Genomic DNA, 20,324 nt, shown 5'->3' on the forward strand with positions numbered 1-20,324 from the left:
GAGAAAAACAAATACTGTATGCTAACGCACATATATGGAATCTAAAAAAAAAAAGTGAACCTAGTTGCAAGGCAGGATTAAAGATGTAGACATAGAGAATGGACTTGAGGACACCAGGTGTGAGGGGGAAGCTGGGGCAAAGTGAGAGTAGCATCAACATATATACACTACCACATGTAAAACAGATGCCTAGTGGGAAGCAGCCGCATAGCACAGGGAGATCAGCTCGGCGCTTATGTGACCACCTAGAGGGGTGGGATAAGAAGGGTGAGAGGAAAAGGATACGCAAGAGGCAGGGGATATGGGGACACATGTATGCATATGGCTGATTCACTTTGGTGTACAACAGAAACACAGTATCGTGAAGCAATTATACTCCAATAAAGATCTATTAAAAAAAAACACGAATACAGTCTCTTGAAAAACTTTCAACACAAAATGCCCCTCTGCCCTTCACTCCCTCTCCTCACTGTCCCTACGGTCGCTTAAGAGCAAAGAAAAGGAGACAGGGTGGAGATTCACTGACTGACACAGCGACGCAGGGAGAGGTGACCGCAAGCTAGGAATCCTGCAGAGGGCGCCCATCTGCCGGGCCTCCCCGGACCTCGACCCTCGGGGGAGACTGGGCTCCGCTGCCCAGGCGGGCGTTTTTAAAATGGAAACAAGCCCGGCCCCGCCCCCTGCCCTGAGAACGCCGGGAAAATGGCGCCGCGCCTTGGGGCTTCATAGCAGGCCACGCAAAGGTTCCCGCAGGTAGAGTCTGCAGGCGTTCCCTACCTGCTTCTCATCTGGCTTCCTCCCTGCCCACCCTGTCTCCAACTAACTCGGTGGGAGCCTCACAACGCAGTGTCGGACACGCGCTTGACCTCTGCCGGCTTCTTCACGTGCCCGCATCTCCACCCGCTCCGCCCCCGGAAGTGACGACCTCCGCCGGGTCCTGCTGGTGTCCCGTCGGGCCTCGCGGTGGCGCGGAAAGATGGCGACGGCGGGAGCCGTGGAACGGAGCTTCGTGGAGCTCAGCGGAGCTGAGCGCGAAAGGCCGAGGCACTTTCGGGAGTTCACAGTTTGCTGCATTGGTACGGCAGAATCCCAGTAGGGCGCGATCCGATCCTTCGCTTCTGGCTTCTCCCCTGGATCCCTAAATCTCTGACCTCCCGTTCATCCTTCTGAGCCCACATGCCTATAGCCCCGGAATCAGAGCTTCTTTAGTGTCCTACTTCTGCGTCTTTGCTTCCTCTTCTTTCTGTACGGATTGTCAGTCCGTCACCCTCTGCTTTCTCAGCACCCTCAGTGCGTGTCATTCCCAGAGAACCACCTGTGCAGGCTGACCACTTTCATTTTGCAGGAACTGCAAATGTCGTGGCCGGAGCCGTGAAATACGGTGAGAGCGCGGGAGGCTTCTGTTATGTGGAAAGTGGCAAGTTGTTCTCCGTCACCAGAAACAGGTTCATTCATTGGTAAGTGCTGTGTTTGTCAAACCCCCTGGAAGGTCGGGTTGTTCGGCGGCTGAATTTTCGCGGCTGTTCTTAAGGTGTCATTCATTCTCCGAAGTGGTTATCGACAGGAAAAGAGAAAGACTGTTTTCTATTCATATGTGAATCAGTGGAAAATTAAGGAGACCCAGAGTTCTAGAAGAGGTACCCTCCCAGGCAGCACTAAAAGCAGAAGAAATGTAGCTTAGGGGTTAAAGTCCAAAAGACCAGTTTTAAACGTGAACCCATTATGTTTTTATAGTGCTTTACAGCTTCCTTCATTCTACAAATATGTTTGAGCCTTTATAGTCAGGCACTGCTAGGTGTGCTGGGGGTGAAGTGAGGAACAAAAACAATCACCATTTTCATCATGCAAGATGTAACAGTGTAAGAATAGATGTGGACCCACCTTTCGTGGGGCAGTTTTGAGAAGGGGGAAGACATTATATAGCTAATGACCACATTTATAAATACAAATTTTTCATACTTGCCTAAGAGGAAAAGTATAGGGGCTTTGAGGGGCTAATGGGAGTACCAAATATTATTGGTGGTGCTGGGAAGGCCTAAAGCAAGTCACATTTAAACTGAGATCTGAAGGATGAAACGTTAGCCAGGCAAGGGGTTGAGGGAGAGAGCAGTTCAGCAAGTGGGATCACCGTGCAGAAAATCCGTGAGGTGGAAAGAACGTGACAGGTTTGAGGAACTGACTGAAGGTCTGTGTGGCTTAGGTGCAAATGGGCAAAATGGAAAATGATGTGACAGATGCTAAGACTAAGGAGGTAGGCAGGACTCAGATCAGGAAGGACCCTAAGGTCCTTTTTAAGGATTTTGGATTTTATCCTTAGTACATTGAGCAATCATTGATGGGTTTTAAAGGATTACTAAAATGATCAAAATCACATTTTAAAATAATCAGTCTACTTTGTGGAAAGTAGATTTGGGTTGGATGGGTACAATACAAAAGAGCAACTTGCTTATATGATGGACCAGGTAAGATGTTAGTGACTCAATTGTGGGAGTGGCTAGGAAAAGAGAAATACATGGATTCAAGATACACTTAGAAGTTAACTTCATTTGGACCTGGAGATAGATTAAATATGGGGTGAGTGAGGGGTAGTAAGGGAAAAGGAGGGAGCAAGGACAAGCTCCTGTTTTCTAGTGTGACTAACCAAATATTGGGTAGAGGGTTTGCCATCTAATGAGATACAGAAGATGGGTTTTGGAGAGATGTAAATAATTCTTTTAGAGGTACTATTGAAGTATTTGTGTAGTAGCTCTTTGGCAATGTCAAGTAGGCATTGAAATTTATAGGCTCAGAAGGAAGACCTGTGTTAAAGATGCATATCTCATTTATATAAGAAATATTTATGATGGAATTCCCTGGCGGTCCAGTGGCTAGGACTCGGCACTTTCACTGCTGTGGGCCCAGGTTCAATCCCTGGTCAGGGAACTAAGATGCCACAAGCTGCTCAGCGTGGCCAAAAAAAAAAAAAAGAAATATTTTTGGGTGCCTAATATGTTCCAGTCAATGTTTAGGGACTGAGGACATAGCAGGGAGCAAAGCAGGCAGTCCCTGCTCTTGTGGAGGGAGCAGATCAACAACAATAACCAAAAATACCAAGTAAATATAATTCACCAGGTAATAATTAGAAGAGAACAGGGAAGAGGGAAGGGGAATTATTATTTTTAATATTTCACACAAGGTAGTCCGGCAAGACCCAGTGATAAGTTGGCACTTGAGCAGAGGAAGTAAGGATATCTGAGGGATGAGATTTCAGGTAGAGCCTTCCAAGAAAAAGGAACAAAAAAATGCAAAAACCCTGAGTCAGGAGCTTGTGTGTTGTTTTCAAAGAATGGCAAAGGGCTAGGAGTCTGCAGCTGAGTGAACAAAGGATAGAGGAATAAGGTAGCCAAGAGCCAGATTAAGGCTTTGTCGGTTATTTTAAGGCTTTGACTCTTACTCTGAGTGAGATCAGAGGTTTTTAAGTGAAGAAATGGCATGGTCTAAGTCGTGTTTTTAAAAGGTTCCTTGGCTGCTGTGTTGAGAACCGAGTGTAATAGGAAAGGGTGGGAGCAGGGAGACCAGTTAGAGGTTGGTGCCACAATCCAGACAAAAAATGGTGGTGGCTTAGACTGGGGTTGGTATTGTTAGAGGCAGTGAGAAATGTTCTGATTGTGGATATGGTTTTTTTTTTTTGCGGGGGGGTGCTGTGTTGGGTCTTCGTTGCTGTGCGCGGGCTTTCTCTAGTTGTAGCAAGCAGGGGCTACTCTTCGTTGCAGCGTGCGGGCTTCTCGTTGCAGTGGTTTCTCTTGTTGCAGAGCACGGGCTCTAGGTGTGCGGGCTTAGTTGCTCCGCGGCGTGTGGGATCTTCCCAGACCAGGGCTCGAACCCACGTCCCCTGCATTGGCAGGCAGATTCTTAACCACTGTGCCACCAGGGAGGTCCCTGTGGATATGTTTTAAAAGTGATTTTATTAGAATTTACTATTAGATCAGATGTAGGGTATATAGAAAGAGGAGATTCAAGAGTGACCCCCAGATTTTTGGCTTGAACAACTAGAAGTTATAGAGATGTCATTAATGAGTTGGAAAAGTGCAGGTGAAGCAGGTGTTTTTGTTTCTTTGTCTTTCAGGTTTGCTGTGTCCTGGAATTCTGTTTTGGACAGGTTTAGTTTGAGATCCCTTTGAGATATACAAGTAGAAGTGTTGAGGCAGTAGTCAGGAGGTCAGTGGAGAGTTTGGGCTGAATGAGATACAGATTTAGGAATTGTAGGCATTCAATGGCATTTAAAGCTGTTATATCAAAGGAGATCATCTAGAGAATGGATTCAGGTAGTGTGGTAGATGAGGTGATGGCAAGTTAGGGCATTCCCAGAATAGTGCTTTCTATGGTTCCAAAGCTACCACATGGCAGAGTTGTGCCTCAAGAAGAGTCTTCCCTGCATCCTAGTAGGAGGAAGCGATAGAAGGGGAAATACCCACGTTTATAAGGTCACTGTAGTTTGACCCTGTAGTAACATACGTAGAGGCCACATTGCACTGTAAGTAATGAGGGTGTGTGGTGTGAATTTTCATTATAGTGGAGTTTCATTGCTTTGAATATTGTTTTTAAAAATGGACTATGAAGTTTGGAAATGCCTCCATTTAACAGAGAATCATATAATAAGATTTGAATTTTATACAGTGCTGTGTTTTGTAGACTATATAATGTGGTGGTTTGGAATGTCAAAATTGGTCTGAGTTTGTTTATCCAAAATTTTCAAATTGGGAGAGTTCACCTGGAAATTATTGCCATACATTTCAATGCAACAATCAGAAAGAAAAGCATAAACTTTTTTTTTTAACAAATGTCTCTTCACTTTAATAGGAAGACCTCTGGAGATACATTGGAGCTGGTGGAAGAGTCACTGGACATAAATCTGTTAAATAATGCAGTTCGCCTCAAATTCCAAAATTGCATCCTCTTACCCGGAGGGGTTCATGTCTCTGAGACTCCGAATCATGTGATAATCTTGATATTAACCAATCAAACAGTGCACAGGTTACTTTTACCACACCCTTCCCGGATGTATAGGAGTGTAAGTTGGTTAAGTATAATATCCTTTAATTCCCAAAGTTACTCTGACTGTCACAAATTTAGTAATAGAGCAATGTCCTTTGGAATTGAAGAATATTTGGATTCTTTGCTGGCCCTAACCAAGCATACTATCATAGTTACTATTTAAAGTTATCACACACATTTTAAGCTGCAAAAATAGTTTCATTAAAAAGAGTAGCTTTGGGGACTTCCCTGGCAGTCCAGTGGTTAAGATTCCATGCTTCCACTTCAGGGGGCACGGGTTCCATCCCTGGTCTGGGAACTAAGATCCTGCATGCCATGTGGTGCAGCCAAAAAAAAAAAAAAAAATAGCTTTCTGGGAATTCCCTGGTGGTCCAGTGGTTAGGACTCCACACTTCCATTGCCGAGGGTGCAGGTTCGATCCCTGGTTGGGGAACTAAGATCCCACAAGCCCTGCGGCCCAGCCAAAAATAAAAATTAAAAAAAATAAATAAAGTGGAGAGCCATGAGGTAAAAAAAAGAAAAAATAGCTTTCTTTTTAAGCTCAACAATTTTTTACTTTAAAAACTGATAGCGATTGGAAGGAACTGAGCAAAATCCAGTTTATTTTGGTTTAACAGATTTTTCTTTTTAATTACTCCACAGGAGTTGGTAATTGAAAGTCAGATGCAGTCAATATTCACTGACATTGGAAAAGTTGACTTCAGGGATCCTTGCAACTATCAGTTAATTCCAACAGTACCTGGACTCTCCCCTCATTCTACCACCTCGGCAGCCTGGCTTAGCAATGACGGGGAGGCTCTGTTTGCTGTACCATCTGCCTCTGGGGGAATCTTTGTTCTTAAACTACCTCCTCATGACGTACCTGGTAAGAACAGGAACTGAGCATGAATTTAATTTTAAACAAAGGAATACTGGCATTAAAACAGATGTTAGAAGTCCAAGGCCATCATCCAATGCAGGAATTGCTTCTATACTACCCTAAAATGATCATTCATTATTGCTTGCATTATGACTCCCTAATGCTTTACTGTTTTTTTCCTAAGAGGGCGGGATTTTATATAGTGAACGAGGGACTGTCCAGCTTACTGGAGTATGGGAAAACAGATAACTGTAAGGTGACCTATTCTAAGGCCTTTAGTAGACATGAGTTGACTGGTTTTCTACCTTCACTTTATGGTACTGTAACTAAAATAAGTTACCTGAAACAAGGAAGCTCAGTGCTGATACCCTGCTACAAGTCACCACTCCTCTTACCTGGATTATTGCATTTGCTTCCTAAATAGCTCCCCAGATCTGTCCTTACCCCTCAGCAGAAACTTCTCAGGAAGACCAATACATTTTAAAACCCAGGGTGAGTCATGTCATTCCACTACTCAAAGCCCTCGGATCGGGGCTGTTCTTCATCTCACTCTGAATAAACCCAAAGTCCTTACTGTGACACCCCACTGCCTCTCTAATCTCATCGTCTCATTCTTTCCCCCCTCCTCTGAACTGGCCACATGCCTTCTTGCAATTCCTTGAACATACCAGGTACACCTAGCTCAGGGCTTTGGCGGGGCTAGTCTCCCCAGCTACCAGTGTGGCTCATTCCCTCAACTCCTTTAGGTTCTTACTCAGTGTCACCTCAGTGAGTGACCTGACCACCTTTTTAAAATTGTAACACAATTTTAACAATAACACAATTGTACACATGCACCCCATCCCCGTTCACTATACCCTTTCTATGTTTTATTTTTCTCCACTCTTTACATTCTACTTAATTTGTTAACTGTCTCTGCTTCTCCCTTCCTGCCAATGGAATGTAAGTTCCATGAGGACGGGAGTGTTTTAATTTGTTCTATTTACTGCTGTATCTCTAGCATCTAGAACTGTGCCTAGCACATGAAACGTACTCGGTGTTTCTTTTGGAAAGAATGAAGTGCTGCTTCTGAGCAGCAATATGGGTTACTGTTTGTAAATGGCAAAAATTTCCCCTAGGAATATAAAAATGCTGTTGTTATTGTTCCCATAATGATTCAAAATATTTTAGGTATGGTGTATGTGGAAAGGTACAGCCTAAGACTTCTTAGTACAGAAATGTAGAAGCCTGTCACCTGTTACAAATTCCTTTGTTCATGGTTGCATCCTTCTTGCCTTTGGGCTTCACTAAGTATGATCAAGAGGTGCCTTGGATATCATTGGTCTATTTTCAATCTTGTAGGGATGGTGTCAGTTGTGGAGCTGAAACAGAGTTCAGTAATGCAACGATTGCTTATAGGCTGGATGCCAACAGTTATCAGGTGAGTGGTCTCTGGTCGGTAAATCATAGGGCCCAAGAACTTAATCTTTTGCCCTGGTCAACACCTGTTAGTACTTCTAGTCTGACTCCAAGGCAAATAAACATTATACTGGAAAGGAGAAGGGTCTACACAACGTTACATTCCATCTGAGAAGAGCTGCACTCCAGAGCCCACTTCATTTGGGACTTGACACTTTGACAACAGAAACTGGCTTACTATACTTCTCACAATATCCAGTTCAGTACTCTGCCCTGACTTACCAAATCCAATTTTGTGTAATATTAGAAGTAGAAAGTTTGATGGTTAGAACAGTATTCCATTGATATCTAGAGCTTTTTAAAATTTATTAGAATAATGGATATAAATCAAATAGAAAATGTAGTTATCTTTTTTTTTTAATTAATTTGTTTATTTTTGGCTGTGTTGGGTCTTCGTCACCACACGCGGGCTTTCACTAGCTGCGGCGAGCGGGGGCTACTCTTCATTGCAGTGCACGGGCTTCTCATTGCAGTGGCTTCTCTTGTTGCAGAGCACACTTCTAGGCACGTGGGCTTCAGTAGTTGTGGCGCGTGAGCTCAGTAGTTGTGTCACGCAGGCTCTAGAGCACAGGCTCAGTAGTTGTGGCACACAGGCTTAGTTGCTCTGTGGCATGTGGGATCTTCCCGACCAGGGCTCAAACCCATGTCCCCTGCATTGGCAGGCGGATTCTTAACCACTGCGCCACCAGGGAAGCCCAGAAAATGTAGTCATCTAATACCAGCCTATAAACTCTTTTCCTTTTGTTAAGAGTGTGCATTTATAATTTTATTTTATCTCTTAAATTGCAAATTCTAATGATCAGGTAATTTGCAACAATAAAACTCTAAAACTTGGCCTTATGTTTTCAGAGGTGATCAGGGGCCTTCAGATCGTCCCCTGAGTCTTGCTGTTCATTGTGTCAAGAACGATGCCTTCATCTTTGCTCTATGTCAGGATCATAAACTACGAATGTGGTCTTATAAGGTAAATGCTACATTTATAGTTACTGCAAGTTAAAATAGGATTGCAAATTGAAGGGGAATTGAAATAAATCTTGCTTCTCATAATATGATCAGATCTCTTAGTTTGGAAATTATGGGGCATTTCCAGGTTCAGACAGTTTCATTTAGCTTTATTTTTCATACATTTCTCCCCTAACTTTTTGTATTTTTATTTTGAAAATTATGAGTCCTACAGAAACATTGAAGTGGTACAGCGTATACTCTTCACTTCGAAACAAATGTATTTTTATCTTTATTTATTTTTTTTGCGGTACGCGGGCCTCTCACTGTTGTGGCCTCTCCCATTGCGGAGCACAGGCTCCGGACGTGCAGGCTCAGCGGCCATGGCTCATGGGCCCAGCCGCTCCGCGGCATGTGGGATTTTCCCGGACTGGGGCACGAACCCGTTTCCCCTGCATCGGCAGGCGGACTCTCAACCACTGCACCACCAGGGAAGCCCAACAAATGTATTTTTAAAATGCAAGTTGGTAAAATAGTTTTCAACATTCGCAAACAAAACAGCTGATGATTTTATTTATCAGACTAAAGAGATATTTTCATCTCAGCCCTTTAAAAAAAAACCCTTAGGGCCCTTCAGATAAATTAGATACAGTGCTAGATGTAATGAATGTGCATTCTTTAAAAAGGGAAGGAGTTTGTTTTTCTTCCTGAATATTCTTTAATACTACTTACTAAATGTTTCCTTGGGCAGGAGCAAATGTGCCTGATGGTAGCTGACATGCTAGAGTATGTCCCTGTGAATAAAGATCTTCGGCTCACTGCTGGGACTGGACACAAATTACGATTTGCCTATTCCTCTACCCTGGGAGTCTGCCTAGGGATATACATGCATGCACCAAAGCGAGGACAGGTATGAAACAAATAAGACACGTATCAAGTTATTCTGTATATACTGATATGGGGAAGTAGCTATAGACTCATTGAGTCTATTTAAGCTTTTCACACCAACCTAGATGTATCTTGTGTTGTTTCCACGGAGATGGTAGGTTTTGTGCTAATATGTGAATTAAAAGATCTTGAAGGAAAAGTCAGGATGAAAGGGAGTAGGGAGTTTAAAGGAATATGGAAGGAAAAGTTAACCAAAACTAAGCAAGAAAGAGCCAATTTGAAAGTATGGGTGAAAAAATGGAGTTGTGAAAGGGATGTAGGTGTTATTAAGAGGTACAGGGGAAGTTAATTTTAGAAATAATTTTGCTCATCATCTAATCACTAGCTATTGTATGTCAGTGAGGTATTTAGGATACAATACAATAGTATAATCATATAATAAACAGCCACGGGAATTCCCTGGCATTCCAGTGGTTAGGCCTCTGAGCGTCCAATGCCAGGGGCCTGGGTTCAAAGGGGAACTAAGATCCCGCAAGCTGCGTGGCCAAATAAATAAATAAACAGCCGCTTGTTGGGTATTGTGTGTTTGGCATGTTGCCAGGCCCTTTATGTACATTAATAGCAAACGCTTGGACTGTGCTTATTACTCACACACTACACATATCATCCATTTAATCCTAATAACACTCCAGGGAGGTAGGGTTTGTCCTCACTCTGCTGGAGCCCTGATTCCCCATGCTGGGTGCTGCTCTGCTTGGTGCCCTCCTCACTCCTATTGGGCTCTGGTATCCCACTCCAGGTTGCCCTTCCACATGGATGCCCTCCTCACCCTACTTGGGCCCTGACACTCTGTACTAGTCCCCGACCCCACCGCCATGCAGTGGACACCCTTCTCACCTACTTGGGCTCTAGTCCCCAGTGCAGGCTGCCACTCTCTGTGGACACTCCTCACCCTGCTTGAGTTTTCACCCTGCCCCAGACCTTCCATATATGTGGACACCCTCTCACCCTACTCATACGCCTCACCCTAAGCCAGGCTACTCCCAAATATGAAAACTCTTCTACATTCTTGAGTTCTTGATTCATTCTGCAATCCCCTCCTTGGGCTCATAATTTGTTAGAATGACCCACATAACTCAGGGAAACACTCACTTACATTTACTAGTTTATTGGGTGATAAATGATGAAGAGGTATGTAGGGCAAGGTCCAGAAGGGTCTCATGGTATTGAGGTGCACCACCCTCCCAACACATGGATGTGTTCACCAACCTGGAAGCTCTCCAAATCCCATACCTTAAGAATTTTTAAGGAGGCTTCATCACATAGGCATGATGGGTTACTAATTCAATTTCTAGCCTTTCTTCACTTTCCAGAGGATGGGAGTTAGGGCTGAAAGTTTCAAGCTTTTAATTAGACTTGGTCTTTCTGGTGACTAGCTCCCATCCTGAAGCTATCCAGGAGTCACCTCATTAGAACAAAAAGTGTTCCCATAACCCAGGATATTCCAAGGAATTTAGGAGCTCTGTGTCGGGAACCAGGGTCAAAGATCAAATATTAGAACAAAAGATGCTCCTAGCACCTCTATCACTCAGGAGATTGCAGGAGTTTTAGGAGCTCAGTGTCAGGAGGCAGAACCAGAGACCAATATGTATATTTATTATTACTTCACCGATTCTGATAGAGGTTTGTTGACTCTGTAGATCATATTGGAAAGAATTGCCATCTTGGCAATATTAAGGCTTTTGGTTCGTGAACATGGGATGCTTTTCCATTTATTTAGATTGTATTTAACTTTTTTAGCAGTGTTTTGTAATTTTCATAGTATTAAGTTTTACAGGGTTTCTTTAATCAGTTTATATGTATGTATTTTATTCCTTTTGATACTATTGTAAATGAAATTATCTTCTTATTTTCATTTCAGATTGCTCATTGCAGGTTTATAGAAATACAGTTCATTTTTTTATATCAATCTTGTATCCTGTAACCCTACTGAACTCTTATTAGTTTTAGTAGTGTTATAGTGGAATTTTTGGGACTTTCTATTTACAGGACAATATCATCTGCAAATAAAGATAGTTTTACTGCTTCTTTTCCGATCTGGGTGCCTTTTTTTTTTTTCCCCCTTAAATTGCCTTGGATAGATCCTCCAGTACAATGTTGAATAGAAGTGACAAGAGTTGTCTTATTCCTGATTTAAGAGAGAAAGTTTTTAGTCTTTCACCATTGAGTGTGATGTTATCTGAGTTTCTCATAATGCCCTTTATCGTGTTGAGGAAGTTACTTTCTATTCCTAGCTTGTTGAGTGTTTTATTAATGAAAGAGTATTCAGTTTGGTACCACGGCCTTGATTCATATTGACACCAATAATTTTACCTACCGTTGCTTTTGCAATATCAGTGCAAATATTAACACAGTGAAAAGGGCAAATGATGTAGTGTTACTATGAAAAGTGTTTTGACCTCACTAATCCCCTGAAACAGTCTTAGGGACCTCTAGGAATCGGACCTCTAGGAATCTATGGACCATATTTTGAGAACCACTGCTCTAAACATTAGTCTGAGATTGAATATGCTATTTTAGGAGTGGTATCAAACTGAGCTGAGCTATTACCTCCTTTGGTTTGAGCATTATGGTTCTATTAATGAAGCCTAAAATCAGATACACTTTTAGCAGCCATGTAACACTGTTGTGCCTATTCAGAGTATAATGAAGTTGAGGTCTTTTTTTTTTTCCTTCTTTTTTTGAACAAAAACTGCTCTTCAGCATGTTTTTTTCTCCCTAATCTACACATTTGAAGGTTTTATTTTTAATCTCTGTAATATTTTACACCCATTCCAATTTTTTTTATTAAATTTATTTATTTTTGGCTGTGTTGGGCCTTCATTGCTGTGCGCAGGCTTTCTCTAGTTGTGGTGAGCGGGGCTACTCTTCGTTGTGGTACGTGGGCTTCTCATTGTGGTGACTTCTCTTGTTGTGGAGCACGGGCTCTAGGTTCGCGGGCTTCAGTAGTTGTGGCTCACGGGCTCTAGAACGCAGGCTCAGTAGCTGTGGTGCACGGGCTTAGTTGCTCCGTGGTATGTGGGATCTTCTGGGACCAGGACTTGAACCCATGTCCCTTGCATCAGCAGGCGGATTCTTAACCACTGCACCACCAGGCAAGCCCTACACCCATTCCTGTTAATTTCATTTGTTTCTTCTTGGTTTTCTTTTCGTTCTTTGGGTTCTAATTATGTTAATAAGTGCATTAATTTAATCATTTCCAGCATCATGTTCTCAGTGTTATAAATATGCCATCTGTATTTACATCTAGGACACTAATAAAAATCTCAAACAGAAGTCCTGTAGACCTATGGTGTGGTCTGTGGAATGGTCCTGGGCCACAAATTATGTGTTACTGGATTGCAGTAAGATAGATAAAATCAGAAAGTGAGAGAATGCATTAGAAGCTTTTATAGTGACATTGCCACAGACATTCAAGGTTTCTGTATTTCATAAAAGTATCAGTCTGGAACAGATTAGAAATTAAAGAAAAAAAAAAAACACTGTTCCTTTCCACAGATAGTTTGAGAAGCACTGCAATAGACCAGCATTTTTCCAACTTTTTGGCTACAGTCTACAATATTTTGCATTGCTACATAGTATATACATATGTGGTGATGATGGGCATGTAACAGAAAATAGTTTTCATGAAACATGTTTACCTTTACCATGAGTGATGAACTGATAAACTCTGATACTTTGTTTCTTTTTCTTTTTTCTTTTTTAATGCTGGTTGAGACCTCCTAAATTTGATTCATGTCCCACTAATGGGTTGAAATATGCAGCTTGTAAATACAGCTCTAGGCTAGAATGAATATGAGCATTACATATATTTCTCATATTTCATACACTCCTATTTTTCTCTCAAAAGGACTCTCACTGTATATTTTTCTTTTAGTCCTTCCTTGTGAACAGTTGCTTGTGTTATAAGGATAGAATCTTCATCACTCTTATCAGTTTATAATACACTTTCTTTATCAAAAAATTATTTAAAATATTGTCCATCAAATATTATTTTTGAGTTTGACATTTTTTGTTTCAGCAACAGAATTGAATACTAAACATGAATTATTTTATAGGGTTTTATTTTTAGTGAAGATTGACTAGAGTTGATTTGTATTGTGTGTATGTTTTAAATTATTTTTGGTACTTTGGTAAAAATATAAACTTAAAAATAGATTTCTCACCATAGTGAGATACCACCTCATACCCAAAAGGATAGCTACTATGGGGGAAAAAAACAGAAATACCAAGTGTTGGAGAGGATGTGGAGACATTGGAACCCTTGTGCATTACTGGTGGGAATATAAAATGCCGCAGCCACCATGGGAAACAACATGGCAGTTCCCAAAAAAATTAGTCATAGAATTTCCATAGGGTCAAGCAATTCCACTTCTGGGTGTATACCCAAAAGAATTAAAGTAGGGTATTTAAGAGATATTTGTACACCCATGTTCATAGCAACAATATTCCCAATAGCCAAAAAAGTGGAAGCAACCTAAGTCTTCATCGATGAAAGAATGGATAAATAAGATGTGGTATATACATAAAATGGAATATTATTCAACTTTATAAAGGAGGGAAATTCTGGGACTTCCCTGGTGGTCCAGTGGTTAAGACACTGCACTTCTAATGCAGGAGGTGCAGGTTCAATCCCTGGTCGGGGAACTAAGATCCTACATCCCACATGCCATGCGGCCGAAAAAAGAAAGGAAGGAAGGAAATTCTTTTTTTTTTTTTTAACATCTTTATTGGGGTATAATTGCTTTACAATAGTGTGTTAGTTTCTGCTTTATAACAAAGTGAATCAGTTATACATATGTTCCCATATCTCTTCCCTCTTGCGTCTCCCTCCCTCCCACAGGAAGGAAATTCTGACACGTGCTGCAACATGGATGAGACTTGAGGATGTTATGCTAAGTAAAAATACAGTCCCAAAAAGACAAATGCTGTTAAGATTCCATTATGTAGCAGTCAAGGTCATAGTAGAATGATGGTTGCCAGGGGCTGTGGGGAGGGGGAATGGGGAGTTATTTAATGAGTACAGGGTTTCTGTTCTGAAAAAATGAAAAAAAGTTTTGGAGTTCAGTTGCACAACAATGTGAATATATTTAATACAATACTAATAATCTGTACACTTAAAAATAGTTAAGATGGTAAATTCTACATGTATTTTACCATACTTTTTAAAAAAAATTAGCTTCCGAATGCTGGTAAGTCTTGCATAGAAGCATAGCATGTTGGTTGTTTCAAGTACTGAATTATCAACTTGTGTTTTAACAGTTCTGCATTTTCCAGTTGGTAAGCGTTGAGAATAACCGCTACAGCATAGATCACATTTCCTCACTATTCACTTCTCAGGTAGGTTGAGTCATCCTTTGCATATCATAGAAGTACAGGAAAGAAACATTGGCTAACTTAACTATGTTGTAATGGGATTGAAATCTTAAAATGGAATATTTAATGAAACTTCATGCAAAAAAATTTCATTTGGATTTTACCAAGTTCACGTGGTACTGTCTTTTGTTTTCATGCTTTTACCTCTCCTACTAATACAAGTTTAAGTCACCATAACTTAGTACCTTTTCTTTCTTGTTTTAACAAGAGTTTTTGTTTATTTGTTTCCCCCCTACATTTCCTTCTAGGAGACACTGATTGACTTTGCCTTAACCTCTACGGATATCTGGGTCTTGTGGCATGATGCTGAGAACCAAACAGTTGTGAAATATATCAACTTTGAACAGTACGGGTCCCTCACCTCTGTCATCCTACCTTACCCCAAGCAAATTCATACTTAGAAAAGAAGGAGAGCTTTTTATGTAGAACAAAAGTCAAATGTTCGCATTTAAAGGATTCAGACCCGGGTTTGCCTATTTTCTGACATACCTTCTTTTTTATTTTTTGTTATTTCCTACCTTATGATTTTAGGACAAAATAAGTATTCTTAGAGTTGGAATGAGGTGAAGAAAATACCATCTTTTTGGGGAGAGATAGCACATAACCAGAATACTTCTTTTTTTATTTAAAACAAGCTCTGGCTGGTTTTATTAAAGAAAAGTTGTGCATGATTTCCTTTTCACCAGTCTGTTCTGGCATGCTTCTAATGATATCAGAACCACCTGGATCAGTGACAGCCAGTGTGCATACTCTGTAGTATTTTCCACACATTGTGCCCAGTTCGGTATTATTGCCACTGTAGTGATGGATACATGGCATAATACTCTATTTCAGATTTCCCCAAGGCTGGGCAGTTGTTGGCAAGGATGACCAGTTTCACTTTGCCTTGTCTGATCATTTTCTAAGTCTTCTTGTACCCGAGCACATACTTTCCACTTTTCATAACAAGTTGAAGCCTAGAGTTGATCGACTCCAGCGACTTTTTTGTCTTCCTTGCGGGCACCATCTTCCTGCCTGAGGTTCAGGACACCCCCAACCAAGAGCAGCTGCCAGGATGGCCAGGGAGCGAGAAAGGCCCCAAATGCTTCTAATCTGTGCATTCTGTGCAAAGACTATTTCTGATACCCACAACTTCCAAAAGACACTGCAGCCCCTTTGGGGTCTCAGTTTCCTCATGAGATGAGAAGTAGATTGGACAAATACAGTGCCTCTCAAACTTTTTTTTAAAGCAGGAATCCCTTTTTTTTTCAAAAGATAATGAACTCCAGGGCTTCCCTGGTGGCTCAGTGGTTGAGAGTCCGCCTGCCAATGCAGGGGACACGGGTTTGTGCCCCAGTCCGGGAAGATCCCACATGCCGCAGAGCGGCTGGGCCCGTGAACCATGGCCGCTGAGCCTGTGCGTACGGAGCCTGTGCTCCGCAACGGGAGAGGCCACAACAGTGAGAGGCCCGCACACCGCAAAAAAAAAAAAAAAGATAACTCCATTATATAACAAAACCAGTATTTTATGAATATAAAATTATAACACAATTTAACATGTTGATAACTAATATTAGATATATTTGGAATATTTGATATTTTTAATGTACATGATATTCATTTTAACATTTTCAATAGTTACAAAATACATTTAAAAACAAATTTTGAATCAAACACTTGTGTAGTCCCTGAAACACCTGTGGAGGATTCCCTAGAACATAGTTTGACGTCTCTGGAACTGCAGTTGACCCTCAAACAACATGGATTTGAACTGTGGGGGGTCCGCTTAATACATGGATTGTTTTCAGTAGTAAACACTGCAGTACTGTTTGATCTGCAGTTGCTTGAATAAGTTATACATGGATTTTTGACGGCCCAGAGGGTCGACACCTGTTAACACCCCCATGTCGTCAGCTGTAAACTAATTGAGCTCAAGTGGGTCTCTCATGACCCTATATTCTAGAATAGGATTCTAGGAGTGGTTGCCCCCAGATTGACGCTGAACCACACCTCAGAAGATAGAGAGTACTCCTTATAGATGGCATTCAAGCAAAGAATCTGCGGTCAGGTGAGAGTTTGAATCCTGGTTGTACAACTTACTAGCTGTGAGATACCCTAAACCTCACTTTTGACATCTTAAAAATGAGGGCAGTGTATCCTTCAAAGAGTTATCGTAAGGTATACATGAATAGTATCTAGAATTGCACCTAGTATAATGTGCAGCATATGGTAAATGCAGAATGAAAGTTAGCTATAATTTTAGATTTGTGTTTAGAGTTTTAATTTCAGGAAGGTGCCTATTAGAACAAGTAAGAGCACTTCTATAGTCCAGACTCTGCTATGAAGATGTTTCTTTTTTTGGAAACTTTTTTAATAGAATTGATCAAGCAGTAGTTGCAGAGGTTCAGTGATGGGACCCTCCCTGCCCAAATACTGCCAACAACATAAGCTTCATTTTTATTCATCATTTTTATGTAAACTGATGGACTTTTTCTCTCTGTAGTAATGTTACAGGTCAGTGGAATCCAGTTTTTATGCAGCCTCTGCCAGAGGAAGAAATCATTATCAGAGATGATCAAGACCCCAGAGTAAGCAATGCTAAAGTCTTATGTAAGGAGATGATTTACCCTGATCATTAGTTTGAGAAGAACCAGTTGTATTAGCAGAACTCTTTCAGCTGCAGATGAAAGAAACCCACCTCAAACTGACTTAAGCTGAATGTATTGGCTTGTGCTGCTGGGAAGTTCAGAGTTACCTGGTTTCAGCCATGGCTGAAACAATGCCTTCAGGACTTGATCTCTCCTTTGTCTCAATTCTGCTTTCCTCCTTGTTGAGTTTATTGTCCGGCAGGCTTTCTGAGCAAGCTTGCCTTCTGTGAACTTAGCAACCCCAGGGGAAAGAGCACTTCTGTTCCAGGCCCTGGAGTTGACACTGGCCTGGCTTTAGTCATGTGCTAATTCCTGGCATAGTCACTCTGATCAGAAGGAATAGAATATCCTGGCTTGGCATGAGAAACATGTCCAGCATGGGCCTTGCTATTGTGGAGGGTGAAGTCAGTTGGGTATGGGTACGGGAGGAATGGTTCTTCGGAGAAAGGTAAGGGATTTGTTAGTAAAAGAAGGAGAAATGGATTCTAGGCAGGCACAGACAGTAGGTGTCCACTATACTAACCATGTGAATATATGCATAAAAACTAGACATAAGAGGTATAAGCTATGACGAACATAAATTTAAAAGGTAATGCAGGGCTTCCCTGGTGGCGCAGTGGTTGAGAGTCCGCCTGCCGATGCAGGGGACACGGGTTCATGCCCCGGTCCAGGAAGATCCCACGTGCTGCGGAGTGGCTGTGCCCGTGAGCCATGGCCGCTGAGCCTGCGCGTCCAGAGCCTGTGCTCCGCAACGGGAGAGGCCACAACAGTGAGAGCCCCGCATACCACAAAAAAACAAACAAACAAAAAGGTAATGCAGTAGCAAAACAGGCCAATTTCCCTGTTTTTCAAGGACATCCTCAAGATAAATGGAAGAAAAACTTTCAGTTGATGCATTAATATTAAAATGAGATAAAGATCATGGGCTCTGGGTCTGAAACAATGACCCTTTGTAGGATTGGAAAACCCATTTTGAATATCTGAAATTGAATATTGCAAAATTTTTAATCCCAAGAGTTTATTGGCACTTAACTTTTGTCTGAAAGCCAAAATCACATGCTAATTATTAAAATTCTTGTTTTTCTCCATTTTAGTCATTTTATAAATATCTCCTAGAACCTCAGTAGAAGGAAGGAAACTTGAATGAAGGTCAGCCAGGTTTGCTACTTATTGCCAAATCTGGTTTATAAAATTTGGTCAAAATGAGACCATAGGCAGTATGAGACTTTCCATTTTGTTCTCTCTACTTCATTTCCCCACTTGTGAGAACTTATTGCAGTTTTTTTTTTTTGTTTTTTATATATAATACTTATCATTATCAATTCCTTTTCTTTTATATGTAAACCATAAAAATGAGTTCTTTTGTGGATGGTATAGAAACCACCTTAGTTTAATTATTCTCTTAACCAGCGTTTGTCACTAATAAACTAGATACAACTCTTGCATTTAAGATTGGCATTTGACAAGCTGTGTTTTCCAGTGGAACCCATTGAAGTGCACCATGAGGAACACAACATTCTCAGTGTAGTACATCTAGTTGACTCAAAGACGCTGCAGGCTTCACAGTGTGAAAATACATGACTGCTCTGCCACTTGTTACTGCTCAAATGCTGAAGGGCAGAATTTCCACATTCATGTAATAGGAATGCAGCCTTTGGTTTTAACGTGTTGAATTGTTCATTCAGATTTTTCCAAATTTTATCTTTTTTAGAATGATACTAATTCTTGTTTCAATGTTCTAACAGGAGATGTATTTGCAGAGTCTTTTTACACCAGGGCGATTCATTAATGCAGCTTTATGTAAAGCTTTACAGGTCAGTGAGAAAATATTTAGTGTTCATTTAAGACTCTCTTATTTTATTACTAATATTATATAATTAATGATTACTGTTAATTTTGTTGTTTTGCATATACTAGTACCATAGTTTTGCAATTGTATATACATGTGTTTGTAAATGCTACTGTAATTTTTTTAAATGTTCTTTCCATAAAAATGGCAAGAGTCCAGGCGGGGAGATAGGATTAAGGGCACTTTCCCAATAACTAATGAAGCATGCCAGTAGTAAAAAGAAAAACTTGTACCTACACTATTGTAAAAAGATATACCATACTACACTGCATATAATCTCTATGCTTGAAAGAAGTTTTCTTGGGTAGGTTTGATGGTACTGTTTTTACCCTTTTGTTAGTACAGTGAAGGTCTGACTTGGTTCAGGTTCAAGAAAATAATCTAAGCTTCAAAGTTACATGGTTTAAGAGATGTTTAACCTTTTCCAAAACAATTCTTTACTTTAAAGTCACTTAGGCTTCCTTAAATTGCTACTTAGCTTCATGAATTTAAAATAGAATAATCACTTATAGAATTGAAAAGTTACTTAGAATCTCCTGATCTGACCTCCCACACAAAGCAGAAATACCTTCTGAGGCTTCTCTGACAGACAACTATTCAGCTTCTAGTTGTGTCTGCCTCCAGTGACAGGTCTCTCACCAGCTCTTTTGTGACTTACTGTTCAAAACTGTGCCACTTAAAAGTTCAACCCTGGGAATTCCCTGGCAGTCCTGTGGTTAGGACTCGGTGCTTTCACTGCCTGGGCCCAAGTTCAATCCCTGGTCGCGGAACTAAGATCCCACAAGCCGTGCAGTACGGCCAAAAAAAAGTTCATCCCAGTATTGGATCAAATTTAACCCCCCCATCATTTAGGTAGCATCTTTCTTTGGGAACTTCATAGAACATGTCTCTTCTATAAAGCAACCCTTCAAATATTTTAAGAATCCTTCCATGTTATCTTTCTGCAGGGTAAAAATATACCCAGTTCCTTAACTTTCTCTCAGGTGATTTGGTTTCCAGATCCTTGACTTTTCTTCTAGGTACATTCTTAAATATCTGGCTATTCTATGTTTTCTGTTTTCTCTCTAATAAAACTCCAAGATGACACGGTCACTTTCTTCTAAGGTATTATTTCTTTCATCTCATCAGCCCTTCTTATTAACAGTAATCACATGTATGATTTCTCATGGTATCTCTTGCACACGGAGATATTGAATAATCAGTAAGGCGTTGCTCACAAGCTTTGCCTTAG

At 41.0% G+C, this 20,324-nt stretch overlaps 1 protein-coding gene, 1 non-coding gene and 1 pseudogene across 3 annotated transcripts in view; 2 read left to right on the forward strand and 1 right to left on the reverse strand.

The window, feature by feature from the left end:
- The first annotated feature begins 961 nt into the window (after positions 1–961).
- The window catches only part of NUP160 (nucleoporin 160), a 54,559-nt gene continuing 35,196 nt past the window's right edge, over positions 962–20,324 (forward strand). Inside the window, exons 1-11 of one of the 2 annotated variants that reach the window (XM_060159139.1) lie at positions 962–1,076; positions 1,346–1,457; positions 4,840–5,050; positions 5,677–5,899; positions 7,235–7,313; positions 8,201–8,315; positions 9,045–9,203; positions 14,504–14,581; positions 14,866–14,963; positions 17,100–17,184; positions 18,990–19,058. In XM_060159139.1, coding sequence (XP_060015122.1) covers positions 977–1,076; positions 1,346–1,457; positions 4,840–5,050; positions 5,677–5,899; positions 7,235–7,313; positions 8,201–8,315; positions 9,045–9,203; positions 14,504–14,581; positions 14,866–14,963; positions 17,100–17,184; positions 18,990–19,058 — 1,329 coding nt within the window. In that variant the 5' untranslated portion in view covers positions 962–976. Of the gene's footprint in view, positions 1,077–1,345; positions 1,458–4,839; positions 5,051–5,676; positions 5,900–7,234; positions 7,314–8,200; positions 8,316–9,044; positions 9,204–14,503; positions 14,582–14,865; positions 14,964–17,099; positions 17,185–18,989; positions 19,059–20,324 lie in introns of those variants that run through there. The other variant, XM_060159138.1, reaches the window with a different exon arrangement.
- On the forward strand, positions 13,816–13,888 carry TRNAR-UCU (transfer RNA arginine (anticodon UCU)). The gene has a single exon. It is a non-coding gene; the product is annotated as a tRNA-Arg (tRNA).
- LOC132525889 (large ribosomal subunit protein eL30-like) lies at positions 15,239–15,623 on the reverse strand (annotated as a pseudogene).

The sequence above is a fragment of the Lagenorhynchus albirostris genome, chromosome 9 (genome assembly GCF_949774975.1).
Source record: "Lagenorhynchus albirostris chromosome 9, mLagAlb1.1, whole genome shotgun sequence".
Classification (NCBI taxonomy): Eukaryota; Metazoa; Chordata; class Mammalia; order Artiodactyla; family Delphinidae; genus Lagenorhynchus; species Lagenorhynchus albirostris.